Source organism: Zootermopsis nevadensis, unplaced genomic scaffold (assembly GCF_977971745.1).
Source record: "Zootermopsis nevadensis isolate Lab colony 2312 unplaced genomic scaffold, Znev_1.0 Znev_ptg000024l, whole genome shotgun sequence".
Taxonomy (NCBI): Eukaryota; Metazoa; Arthropoda; class Insecta; order Blattodea; family Termopsidae; genus Zootermopsis; species Zootermopsis nevadensis.
The window spans coordinates 18,984,803-18,998,244 of NW_028259156.1; the positions used below are offsets into that span (position 1 = coordinate 18,984,803).

At 41.4% G+C, this 13,442-nt stretch overlaps 1 protein-coding gene across 1 annotated transcript in view; it reads right to left on the minus strand.

Moving 5' to 3' along the window:
- The window catches only part of LOC110835722 (uncharacterized), a 38,113-nt gene extending 31,275 nt beyond the window's left edge, over window positions 1-6,838 (minus strand). The window contains exon 1 of the mRNA XM_087355171.1: window positions 6,763-6,838. Coding sequence (XP_087211297.1) covers window positions 6,763-6,776 — 14 coding nt within the window. The 5' untranslated portion in view covers window positions 6,777-6,838. The remainder of the gene's footprint in view (window positions 1-6,762) is intronic.
- Between the last annotated feature and the right edge of the window lie 6,604 nt (window positions 6,839-13,442).

Below are 13,442 nucleotides of genomic sequence, written 5' to 3' on the forward strand. Positions count from 1 at the left end.
CGTGCACATTAATATTAATATAAATATTTCTCTATGCTACAGTTACAAACATGGCGGCAGTACAAATACGTTTGGTCATTTTGAAGGTTCGGTACCACTTCTGTCCAAAAGGACGCTTTCGTAATCTATTCGGGACCAATTATAATCAGGACATGTTCTTAGAAAAGGTTTGTAATTATAATTCAGTGTAATACCGCCCTCCCACATACACTGATTTTCAAGTTGACATTTTTAAGTACTTCCCCACCAAAATTCTATAGATCTTTCTCGTTCCCTTTACAAAGATCACGTCCAGCTAACGGAAATTTAGGCAGTACAGACTGTTAAGTTACACAAATGTTAATTTATATTTGAGGAGTCTGTCTGCTCTCCTTGCATTGCATAAGGAACATAATCACAGTTTCTTCTCAGATTTTTTTTTGTAATTCAAGCTGTTACAGTACTGAAGAAAGAAACGTGTCTATTCGTTCTTATCGAGTGCCGTTGGTATTGTGACGGCCATTGATCGACCCTGACCAGTGAACCACGGAAAAGTACGTGGAACAACGAGAAGGAAGTCGATATTTTTTTTTTATATAAAATATGGAAATTACGCGCTAATATAATACGCCTTCTGGTTTTATTAATACTTTCCATGTTGACTGTTACGCACCAGATGAATTATTTGGTTTCCGTGGGCCTGGGCGTAGCGTGCATGACAACTTGGTAACACAATTTTATTAAAATTTAAGAAACGTCGCAAATAATTTGAATTAACCAGCAGCTGGAAAAGGAATTTTTGTTTACTGACAGTGTTAAACACTGAGGTTATTTGGAGCAAAATGATTGTTATATCTGCAAACGATATGTCTTGTTTGTAATATCAGAGGGGTTGGTGTTGTTGCAGAACTGTTTGTGTGACCCGATGAATTTTAAGAGTCTAATGTTCACTTTCTAGTTGACCTTTGACACAGTGACACATAAACCGCTCTTAAGCAGTTCAAGTTCTAGAGAAGGTTCGGTTCAATACAAGGAGTGGAAGCAAAGTTTGTTTGGGGCTATATAAGTGGGTGACGGCTGAAAAGGGGACAAGCCCTTCCCCTCGGCTTTATTGACAATTTTCAGATTAAAAAATTATGAACACAAGATAATAAAATTGTACAATAATATTTGTCTGTCCTGCGGAAGAGGTGAGACAGCGGAAGGCGGAACTTCATCATATATGGTGGATCGTGGCTGGGGACTCAAACCAAGTACTCTCGCTATTCAAAAAGATAAAAGCCGATCTCTGTATTTAAATGACACTGCACACAAATTTTTCTGAACACTAAGAAATGTTATTGGAATCAGGTCGCTCAGTGATAGCATGAGAATCGATCAGATTGAACAGCGGACTAATCGTTTCGACAATCGATAGGATTAGAAAGTGTAATTGCTGCTTATATTATTTATTACATTTGCGAGAACGGTTGGACAGCCGTAGAAAGCAGCAAGTGATACTTGAGCGCACGGCGATTAAGTACTTAAGTACGAAGTAGAGAAAACATGTTCTAAAGATGGCTGTCTTCTGGGATGTTGCGCCGCGTTGTCTCGCAGAAGTTTACCGACGCTTCAGAGGTGCTTACACTCCCGATGAAGGCGGCAAGGAGCACCTCTTAAATGTCGACAAACTTCTACCAGACAACGCGGCGCAACATCCCAGAAGACATCCATCTTTAGAACACGTTGCAGCTGGGAACTACTAAGTTCTTCGGGAAGTTGCCCATCAGTTTTAAAGCTTAAACACGACTTCGCATTGTACGTTCGTTTTATACACGTCCTGCAAAGAGCCAGGAACGTAAAACATTTGCAAACAATCCGTATACAAGCAACGAGAGCTGCTCTGTTTTAAAACTCAGTCTCACGCAAATCGGGCCAGAGCGTAGACCTTGGTTTGTGCAGCACAGAACAAAAGCAGCCTTTAGTGAATCACGGGAGGAACAACAAGATTTGTTCATCCCTGGACGCGTAATTACTCGGACGTTCACTGTCGATGTCTAAGAATGGGAAGACATTGGCACTGGCAATGATCGAATGATATCACCGACGTGATGGTGGTGATTCTGCACTTCTATCTGCTACAAAGGATCTTCCATCACAGACAAGACTGCTTGCCAGAACCTTGTAGCTCAAGGATCAGCTAGAATTTCTGTTCAGAACAATGCAATGCACTAAACATATGTATTAAATGGAGAATGGAAAAGTCCGTCCCCCTCATCAGGATTTTTCTTAAAATAAACTATCGAAGAACTGAAACTGCTTATTTATTATGAGAATGTTTTGCGTACTGAACGGTGTAAAAGTTAGGACACACTGGTCATCTCAGGCTACAAAGTATCAACGTGGAAGAAGTCCTTGGACTGGGGGATTACCCCAAGAAACGCGGAACTTTCACGTATGCCCGACCGGGATTCGACACTGCGATTCCAGACTCTGAGCGACCCAAGGCCGTACGCACCTTGGGATTCGCTTCTGAAGCATGCCTAAGTATGGCAATCCCTGTACGTGGAATCTGCAATAATTTAAGTTATATAATGCTCAAAGTCTGACATAAACATCGATGACATCAATGCGCTAACAGCAGGCATTTGTTAACGTTGACACTCAGCTTACGGCAGTCTCTCTGCCAGAACTTTTATCAGCCGGTGGTCCTTGAACCGCGTCGTGTCCTCATAGGACTATTCTGGTTAGCGTTGTATTACCACAAATGGAAAAGTTGCTAACTTATATTTTTTGGTACTCGGCGAATGCTTTCACTTTCCATTTCCCCTTTGACGTCTAAAGGCTTTCCGTTCAACATTCCTACTGGCTCGTCGTCTTTCGTCTTCTCTACTTTAATGCTGACTGATGGGCTGACGGAATTTTGGCCAGGGTGAGCCATGTCACCCCCAGATACCTGGAAGCCGAATGCACCAGTTCGCGTCTCCAGAGACATAGATTTTCAGAAGTATGCTATGTAATTTCGACTTCTGTAGCAGGAACATCCTGCATCTACGTTCACAGATAAAGGTCTCATTTGTGCTTCATCCAGTATTTCTTCAGTCGCTTCTGCTGCGATTTTGTACATTTCTGTTGATGTTGGTCTTGTGGATTCAAAAGACGTGTGGATGTCCATATTCAGCTTTTTAGACTTTAGAACCCCAACGAAAATGCTTAGACGTGCCAGTAACAATATCTGTGAACGGTGTGAAGCAGACAGAGCCGGCTCTCAGAAGACCCACGGGTGATATTTCGTTCTTCAGATCAGAACACTTTGCCATTACGGAATAATGCATCAAGTTCCATGTAGTCACGCTGGAAATGCCTAGCTATTAACGGGCTCTGAATGGAGGTCACAGCAAGGTCACTGGCTTGTCTCAAACAGCTGACTCCACCCTTACGTTCGAGGAACCAATCAAAGATTTCCGTAAGGATAAAACCACGCCGGAGTTTGTATTATCACTGCCATTATGTCTAACAGTACAAAATAGGTACTGATAATGTATACAATTCTATTTATTTTTTTCTGCGTTGGTTTGTGTTCTAAATAAGCCAGTTCGGATGTGGGTCTTTTATTTTTTTTTAGTGTTCTGTCTGACGATAGGTCCATATGAACAGGATCCTTCCATCCTTTTCTCGGACTGGGACCTGTTCATATACGTTCTTGGCAGATGATCCAGAAGTGGTTTGCCATTGCCTTCTTCTGTGTGTGAATGGAGTAATTGTTGGGATGCCACGGAGGAAAACTCCGTGTTGCCTAGACCACGGCCTTGCCCAACACAAGTTATAAATTCGGGAACCGTCGGGAACCGAAAAGATAAAAATATACCGAAATGATAACTTAGATCTTTTATGAGATGTCAGTTTGTCACGGCGGTGAAGATTTCGCAGATGTTCTTCAAGGTAGTAACTCTATCTCAGCTCTGGAGATGGGGGCAGCATGTTCCTACGAATCGTTCTTTTTGTATCTACATGACGTTAGAAGTCAGGAGACTGACAGTTACAACAGACCTGTGAGTTTTACAACTTACGTGATGATTTTACGAAGTGAATATGAGACTTGAAGTTATCTGAAAAAAAGGGCAAGCATCTGGAAACAATATCAAATGAATCTTAAAAAAAACATTTGGGATTAATACTTGATCTGAGATTTTCACTGCGCTGTGAATGTAAATGGTGGTCTTCATGGATGTTGCGCCAAGAAGTCTTCTGACTGTACACCGACGTTTCGGAGGTATTTACCGTCTCAATCCTCAGGTCTGAATGTCGTGTGATTCTCATGTGGCGCCATAAATATTCTGATATTCGCTGAATGATTTTGTTTCATAACGCAAATTCTCCCCTTGGAATGTTACTACGGCATAATAGTTCATAATAGAACAGCTACTTTGTGAAACAAAGAGGAATTGCTGAATTAATAGCATGCGCCATGATAAGAAGATGGGATTTAGATACCATAAATCTCCCCTGGGTCATCGCGATACGAGGGTTACTGTAAACACCCTCTCCGTGTTAGCTTATCGCTTGTCCGTGCAGATACTGTGTCCAACCAGCGCTATTGTTCACAGACTTTCTATATTTCTGTTGGAAGAAGCTCTTGTGAGTACAAAGAAATGCCGAACTTGATTAAGGGAGAACGCACAGTAATTACATCCAGCTTTGTATTAAAGCAGGGAACTTTCCCAACATTTTAACTGGGTTGTAGCTATTGGCGCTTGCTTGCTCAACACTTTTACAGCAGAAAGACTGAAGCGAAAAGCTTTTCGTGATGGATTTTGTTTTATTTTGCAGTATAAGATGCAGGAAGCGATGGATCTGCGTGTCTGTCAGTCTGTTTCTTTCCTGAAAGAGCTCAACGGATTTCAATTAAATTTGGTGTTGCGGGTCTACACTATAAGTTGCGAGGCAAAACTAACAGATCCGTAATCATAATAAACCATAAAACTTGATTTTAAAATAAAACTTTCATGAACGTTGAAGAAAGCGGCTTATTTTCAGACAATGTCGTCGCATTACGTAGAATATAGAGCCCGTACAAATATGTAACTTGTGTTTGAAACACGTGTGGTGTCAGCCCTTTAAATGTCGGTGTGAACAGTATCTACCATTTGATTTAACAATAAATTACTCCGTATTTTATGTTTATGTTTTCCGTATAGTTAGCAGGGATTGTTTCCTCAAAGAAGTTGATCTTTGGAAAGGATAAGCATTATGTTTTCTTTGAGGTACGGGCTGAATCTTCGAATATTGCTTGGATGAGCTTCGGTTTCAAAGAGGTAAAGATAATACTGTTTCTTGTTGTTGTTGTTGTTGTTGTTGTTGTTGTTGTTGTTGTTTAGCTGCTCGAATTTTATTTTCGACTTCGTCATAAGAAAGAAATTCTACGCCATAACGAAGCCTGGAGCTCCAGGAATTGCATGACTTTGAAGCACTCGCTCTTAGAATACGACACACACATTCCATTATTATTGTTCTGTATTTAAATAATCACACGAGAGTAAATAACTGTTTCTCCTTCTTACTGACTTCTTTCTAAACGCCCATAATTCCGATGTATGTTAAGTCACACTGTCCTCCATTACATTCGTATTCTTGCCAAATCTCAATTTCTGAGCTCTATTTTCTGGTTTACAGTAGAAAAGAACAACTACTAGTTATGAGACGAGACATCGACTGGTGACGTCATGTATTGTATTTTTTCTTAGGAAAATCGAATTGTTGTCGACTATCATGTTTCAAATTTTTTTAGAATGAAGCAACTGTGACGTATTTCACGATCCTTTCCCGCCTAATTTACTGGGTAAAAATTATCCTAACATTCAGAATGTGGGGTACCGAATTCTTAATAAATCAAATGAACAAGCTGTCTTAGTAATTTAGTGCCCAGTGCACTGGAAAGAGAACCCCGTAGATTATGTCAAAACCCACCATTGGACCAAGTTTTGATACTGTCCCATCTGTCATTCGAGGGTACGACGCATGCCCCTGAGAGTAATCTTAATCTTGTCCTGTTACGTCTTTTTCCTTGTCTTAAACCTTACAGCCTTCGAAGAGGTTTCCACATCAAACTCGTATATGCATTCTTGTCTCGTCTGAACTGTTTTTACCTCGAACAAAACAGCATCTCTCCATCGCAGAGATCAGCTGGTTAACGCTGTTCACAGTGAGAATCATCGCACGAAACCTTATTTATATGCACTCTGTGGACAAAATGCAGGCATATTGAATTCTAAAGTGTGTGGTACGTTTTCTTACCACTAGTTTATTATTTATTTATTTAGTGTTCTGTCTGACGACAGGTCCATATGAACAGGATCCTTCCATCCTTTTCTCGGACTGGGACCTGTTCATATACGTTCTTGGCAGATGATCCAGAAGTGGTTTGCCATTGCCTTCTTCTGTGTGTGAATGGAGTAATTGTTGGGATGCCACGGAGGAAAACTCCGTGTTGCCTAGACCACGGCCTTGCCCAACACAAGTTATAAATTCGGGCACCGCCGGGAATCGAACCCGAGACCCCAGGATTACAAGGCCAGCGTTCTAACCGCTAGACCACCGTGGCTATACCACTAGTTATTAATAGTTAATTGCGAGAATCCATTATCACCTTCGTTCATATTGGTCAGGGGCATTTCAGCTGATCCATGACACGTTTAGGTGTCGAAATAGTGGAATTTTAAGATGCATTTAAACAATTCACTTTCAGAAAATTGCATTAATCGCAACAGAAGTGCCTGTCACTCTGAGCGCTAAACCGACACTTACCTGGCAAACAGCATGATGTTTCACGCCACTGAACCACCACACTGAGAAGCACTTTCGATTACGCTGTAGCTTAGTGGCCAACTGACCGACATCTCTGCCTGCCTCATTCTTGCATCCCTCCCCCCACTCTTCCGATCAGCCGCCCCCTCCCCGGAAACTTTCACCTATAACAAATCTACATATATACAGCCCCGGCTTTATCGATACTCGCTACAACGAACTTTCGCTTATTACGAACTTACAATTTGTAGTCAACGTTACAGTGGCTCTTAATACTTGGTATTTGGCACGTAACAAATTACAACAGGATTAGTTTGTTTATTGAACATTAGGATTATCTAAACGAAGAACACATATTTGGAGATTATCATGTCAATTATTTGCTATCGATATTGCAAGAGTTTTAGAGGTCTCTGATCGATCAGTTAACCTCATAGCAAACAGGCCGATGACTCCCATCTAGCATCCATCGCCTGCCTTGCACAGGTTGCTTGCTACACGAAACAAAAATCCTTATCTCAACTTGTTCTTTAATTCATAAGATGGTATAGTTGCGTCATATTGTGAAAAAAATATATTTAATTAATTATTCTTGTCCGTCTAATCACAATTTAAAATTTAAAATTAAAATTAAGATAATTAAAATATCATGTGATGTTCCTATCGAAACATTCGATTTACATTTAGAAAAAGATGTTCTAAATGTAAATCGAATGTTTGGATAGGAACATCACATGATATTTTAATTATCTTAATTTTAATTTTAAATTTTAAATTGTGATTAGACGGACAAGAATAATCAATTAAATATTGTTATTTAATTGTTACACAAAACCCCACGGTTAATTCGGGTTTCGGAATTAATCCTGGAACAAAAAATTCTTCAGACTTTCGGTAGGACTTACTGGACAGGAGAGAATAACAGCGGCTTGTCCAGAGCAGAATTCAAACCCGTCGTTCTGATGTTGAAGAGAGTCTGCAGGGCTCTATGAGTCCTTGTGACCACTGTTCTGAAATATTGCCCCCATTCCGACTTATTTGGGAGTTTTTGCATGTTTGAATTGCCTGAACTGGTTTTAACTGCATGGGCGTTGTAGGGGGTACCTCGTGGCTGAACCCGAAAACCGAGATAAAGAACAGAAAGTAGTGATGGAAACCTCTCACGCCCTCGGCTTTATTCAATTGCAGGACCGAGTTAGTCAAGACTTCAGATACCTCACGATCACGCCTGACAGACTTTTGTTTATACTACAATGCCGAATAAAACGCAGTTTTGTCCTTTGGTGTTCGGTAAGAATGATGACTGTGAAGTTGTGGTCTGAGTGAAATAGCACGGACCACGGCGGTCACTGGAGCTCTATCTTGGGTCATCGAAATTCTGTGGTCGTGAGTTCGAAACCGCTCAGAGCATGGCTGTGTTTTGTGGTTTTAGAGGAAATCTCTCCACTCGTCCGTCATTCCGCTCACGTGTAATGGCTCGAGAACGGCTGAGCGGACGTTTTAAACCTACGATACTGGGGAGTTTTGCTAAAATCTGTCGACGCGTTCCAACTTCCGTTGAAACCGACCGACAACTTCGCGGGTGCGAGAAATCTCCAGCAGGAGAATATTGCGTGGGACATTCCCAACCAGCCCCGCAACCATGCGATGAATTTTCCTTGATGATGGCATCACCCAGCCAGACACCGCTCCAGTACGTTGGTCACTGATCCCAGAAAACTGTGACATCACTGGGTTCCATTCAAAGAAGTTGCAGGTCGAATTCTGGCTAACGTGGCGGAACGTTGTGCTATATGTACACTTTTCGTAGGTTGTAATATTCAGGTAGAGGCTTCGTGATGGGCTGATCGAACACCCAAGGAGTCGTATCGAACGTCTAAAGGTTCCAGAATTTCGGAATTAGGTCTGAACTGTAACAGACCATGGGATCAGAACGTGGCAGTTCAGTCCTTGCTTCGTATCTGGTACGTCCCGTTTTAAAATCTTGGCAACGACCACTTCCTTCCATGCCCGTTGACATTTAGTATTCGTCAGTTACCCCATGATTCTGAGCTACTGACAGAATCATTAAATAAATTATAAATAAATAAATAAACAAGTTAAAGTGACAGGATAAGAAGATAAACTCTGCAGCCTTAACAACTTGTAGCCGCCACCACTCGCCTTCCAGCAATAGAAGGGTAGGCTAATGTAGCGCAAACCGGTCCACAGGAGCGGCTGTACAGTTTGTACAAAAATTTCCGTTTCCGTACAAAGTGGAACGCTGCAATGTGTCGAATTTCTCCAATTACGCAGTACTGAAGCCGCGGTTCATAAACACGGTTTCGTCTGATCTGATTTTTATCGCCGTAGTTCCACTGCTCACAAGAAATTACTTTTTTTGTAAAAATATTTAGTAGATATGAAACGTTCTGAACTGGATGTAGCTGGCTCAGTATAGGGTCAGGCGGAGGGCTTTTGTGAGCACGATGATGAACCTTCGGGTTCCATAAAGAAAATGGGCTATTCTTTGAAAGCCGAGTACACAATCGACTTTTCAAAAAAAAAAATAACCTTCAAACAGGCGATGACCAACCAGTCGCTTGCATCCGGGTGAGGACAGCTAACAGCGGCATGTGAGCCCCCTCCGGGGACACAAATTTCTTAGCTCAGCGAATTTTTAAAACCGGCCTACCGCTTACGAAATGCGCTTTCCCCTGTCGCAGTTCAGTTAGCCTATACAAAGATAAGAAGAATTTCAATGTCATAGTGCAGACGCTTGTAGTGAGTGTCGTCCGTTTGCACGTATTAAGCGGGGAAAGTTTCTTTCAAGCGTATTTTCATACGCCAAATAAATACAGGCCGATGGGCCAGTGTTCTGAGCAAGATACCTCGACCGTATCACGCAAAGAAAGGATTTGTCGCTTACGAAATTTGTAAGATCCATTAAGTCATTGCTTTGCAGGTTATTTACGGATTCTGTTCCACAGAAATCTAAGAAGACCTTCTTGTGCGTTGTTTATGCAAGCCATACTGAAAACTGGCGTTGCCAAGGTTGAAGTAGAAACGTAAAAGTTTTATTATTAAAAGCTGTCAGAAACATGCGGTCTGGTGTCGAACCAAGGGTCACGACCTGAGATTTCTTTCCGCCTCATTGAATTCAGGTTTCACTAAATGCAGCTATGCTTTGTCTGCAAAATTTCTCATACCCATCAACAATTAACTTGACTGAAGATTCGGCGGATTAAATTTAACAATGGACTGTTGAAAGCTGTGCAGAGAAAGCTGTTTACAGATGGCGTGCGTGATGTTTACGGGAAACATTACTGGTCATATCAGCTGCTGTAAATTGTCTTACGTAATGAAACAAAGTTAATTTCATGTTTCGTAAATTTGTGGCCCTGTCTTCCGCATTTTATCATCATTCTTTAGTGAAGGAGTTGTTTTTATTTTGTTATGGTGGAGATATTTGTATGTTTGCTTTTAATTTCTTTAAATTCTTTGCAACTAGGAATAATAAACATAATTTAATAGACTGGCAATGATGTAAAGTCCACTGTCAACTCATTTAAATCAGTATCTCTTGCGTGTTGCTCCCTTTGGTTGCTGTGGGTTCTGTATGATTCTCAGAAGTGATTATTTCGCTAAACAGAATTAACCAGTTGGTTTTTATAACTGAGAAGCATTGTGTTTTCTTTGCGGTAGGGATTGATCTTTTAAATATTATTTCTTTCTGTACCGAGTTAAAAGCTCCGAAGATCGTCGAGAACCAAACTCTGTGACCTGCGTTACAAGTGTATAAATGTATGAAAGCTTCAGTCGCTCCTGAAACAGCCAGCGTTGTAAAGGCAATTGAAGTTCTTCAGCGGACACCGCGTGTCTATTTGCCACGAGTTCGATCCGCCGTTATCCAAGTTGCGCGATGCCACAAAGCGGAAACAGAAGTGACTGTGTTGGTCGAATACAATGCGACCTTCCGCTTTGCTTGAGGAAGTTATAGTAACAGATTCGTTTGTATCTCAATGTTCATTGTTCGACGACGTTTCGAGTGTCGGCTCTGCTCTGCCGTGGTCAGGAGATTGTTGCCATTGTACGGCCTTTTTTCCGGAACCTTAATAGTCCTCGGGAGGTCCGGGGTTCAAATTTCAGCCCCGGAGACCCGCTATCCTGACTGAAACTTCCAGTTTCTTTTATTAATTAAACATCTCTGAGTCTACGCTGTTTTATCTGAGGTACTGGCAGCTCTATTAAATAAACCACGAATAAATAAATGCGGATAACTTAACAGTAACAGTGATCGGAATCGAACCCTGGACCTTTTGAATACCGAACTTGTATTATAACCACAAGACGACGTCTGGTCTGATTCAGTTGTGTATTGCTGATTGTCCCATGCGATCTCTGTACTCTGCAGCGCCGTGAAGTGACCAGATAAAATAACAAAAGTTTAGCGGGCCGTAACCTGTGGATTAATGGACTGTTATTAAATATGCAGATGATTATTAAATAATCCACAATGCTATCCTGTCAGGGATCAAGCCCTGGTCATGTCTTGTTGACCCGCTCACAGATGGCACACTTGTACACGATCTCAGTTGTCACTTTCTTCTTTCTCGAAGAAAGTGACCAGTTGGTGTTGGCACTTTTAGTTTCGTTAACACACATGGCCCTGTTTCTTACAGCGCCACGCTTTCACTGCAAGGTCCATTGGATGATTCGTATGCTATTTACGCGACGATAAATCAACTACTGCGGGTAGATATTGTGATGACAACACTGGCCTTGCAAGGCTTCTTGCTTACTAGTGGCACAGTTCTCAGAGTGTGATTAGAATTCCCGAATACTCGTGTTATCAGTATTGGTTCCGACGTCATTGACATCAGTGCAATTATAGATCTGCAAATCTTAATAATTAATAGGTCGCATCTAGGAACTGTTTGTACACTTGGTCTATTAATACTGTAGTGGGTGAGAAGACGAGATGATTCCTCTGTGGTGTTCGTGTTCCGGTGGAGAATGAGACATGTGTGGCGTCACAGTGTGTTCCTTGATATACCCTGCCCTCAGAGGTCAGTGTCGTGTTGTCTGATGTTTCTGAAAGGCCTCAAATTGTAAATTTATAGACTTCTAGGGACACAAATACGGCGTGGTGCATGCCTCAGACTTCAGTGCAGAAAAACCACCAACATGTAAGCTGTTACCATTCTGTCGACTTTCTAAGACGATGAAGATCATGGTGTACTACGGAAATGACATCTCTTCAGATGAAGATTTCCGTCTTCTGGGTTCTTATGCCGTGTAGTCTGGTCGATGTTAACCAACGTTTCAGAGGTCATACTGCCTCCATCATCAGGGCGATGAGTATGAAGCTTTCTGTCTTCTGGGTTGTTGCGCTGTGTAGTCTGGTCGATGTTAACCAACGTTTCAGAGGTCATACTGCCTCCATCATCAGGGCGATGAGTATGAAGATTTCTGTCTTCTGGGTTGTTGCGCTGTGTAGTCTGGTCGATGTTTACCAACGTTTCGGAGGTTATATTGCCTCCGTCATCAGGGCGATTCATCGCTACACAGTGCAACAACCCAGAAGACAGAAATCTTCATACTAACCGCTGTGAGAACCTCAAGTCTTACATCTCTTCAGATGTTTTGTCTCGTAATTTCAGATAAACTTTGTAGATGTTAATGAAATGGAGGTAAATATTTCATCTCGTCGTAGGGTTCTCTCTCTCTCTCTCTCTCTCTCTCTCTCTCTCTCTCTCTCTTTTTTTTTTTTTTTACTAGATGAGCGATTGTCTGCTTTTCAGGAAGGGTTCTGTTCCACGGAGTCGGTTATAATTTTGTGGAACGTCGTAAGTTACTTGAACATTGCAGGTCTGAAGATAAATTTTAAGGTCAGTTGTTTGATTTTCGTAACATTGCACCAAGTTCTGTGATCTGCAGGTTGCAATTACTGGCAGTTCGAAAATCCAGGGGCTGATGAATGTATTTACAGATAAACAGTGAAACATTGCAGCTTCACGAATCGATCCGGCCACGAGCAGCACGCCACACCGACATGATCTAGACTTGTTTTCTTCAGTCACTACTTTCTATTTGTGAATGTTAGCAGACGAGAAATAACGATAGAAGAATGATTCTAAATAAAAAGACGAAAGTTGGCAAAGCTTAACTCTCTGTTAAAAGTGAATGTTCTAAATGGAAACATGATCAATAACATTGCAATGGATCACTAATCCTTTCAGGTGTACGTGAGTGGTGACATTGTGTAGGTCCTGTTGAACGCTCATACAGTCAATTTATTGGCTTGATTTGATCCACAGAACAGAGAAAAAATCTTTCTAAAGATTTTTAAAGTAGACTACTTTTATAACGTTTATGTGATGTTCTTCCTTGGCGTTAGGAACCGCGTTGTAAATATTATACGTTGTTTCTCTCTTCGGTTGGCAATAGTTTGTTTCCTGAAAGTTAGTGTTGTGTAACGGGGCCTTCAGCCAAAGCCTCCTAAATGATTACACTCGGTCGTTCTTTTGTGTGGATGGCATTAGGACACGGTAGGCGGTTTTTAGAAAAATTATTTTTTTTTTAACGTGAGAGTTAACTTTACAAAGCCTAGCTGTAACTGTATGCGCCATGTGCTTTAAGGCTTTGACCGGGATGTTCTTTTGTTAAATCTTATGTGGTACCGCCTGATTCGACTTCTA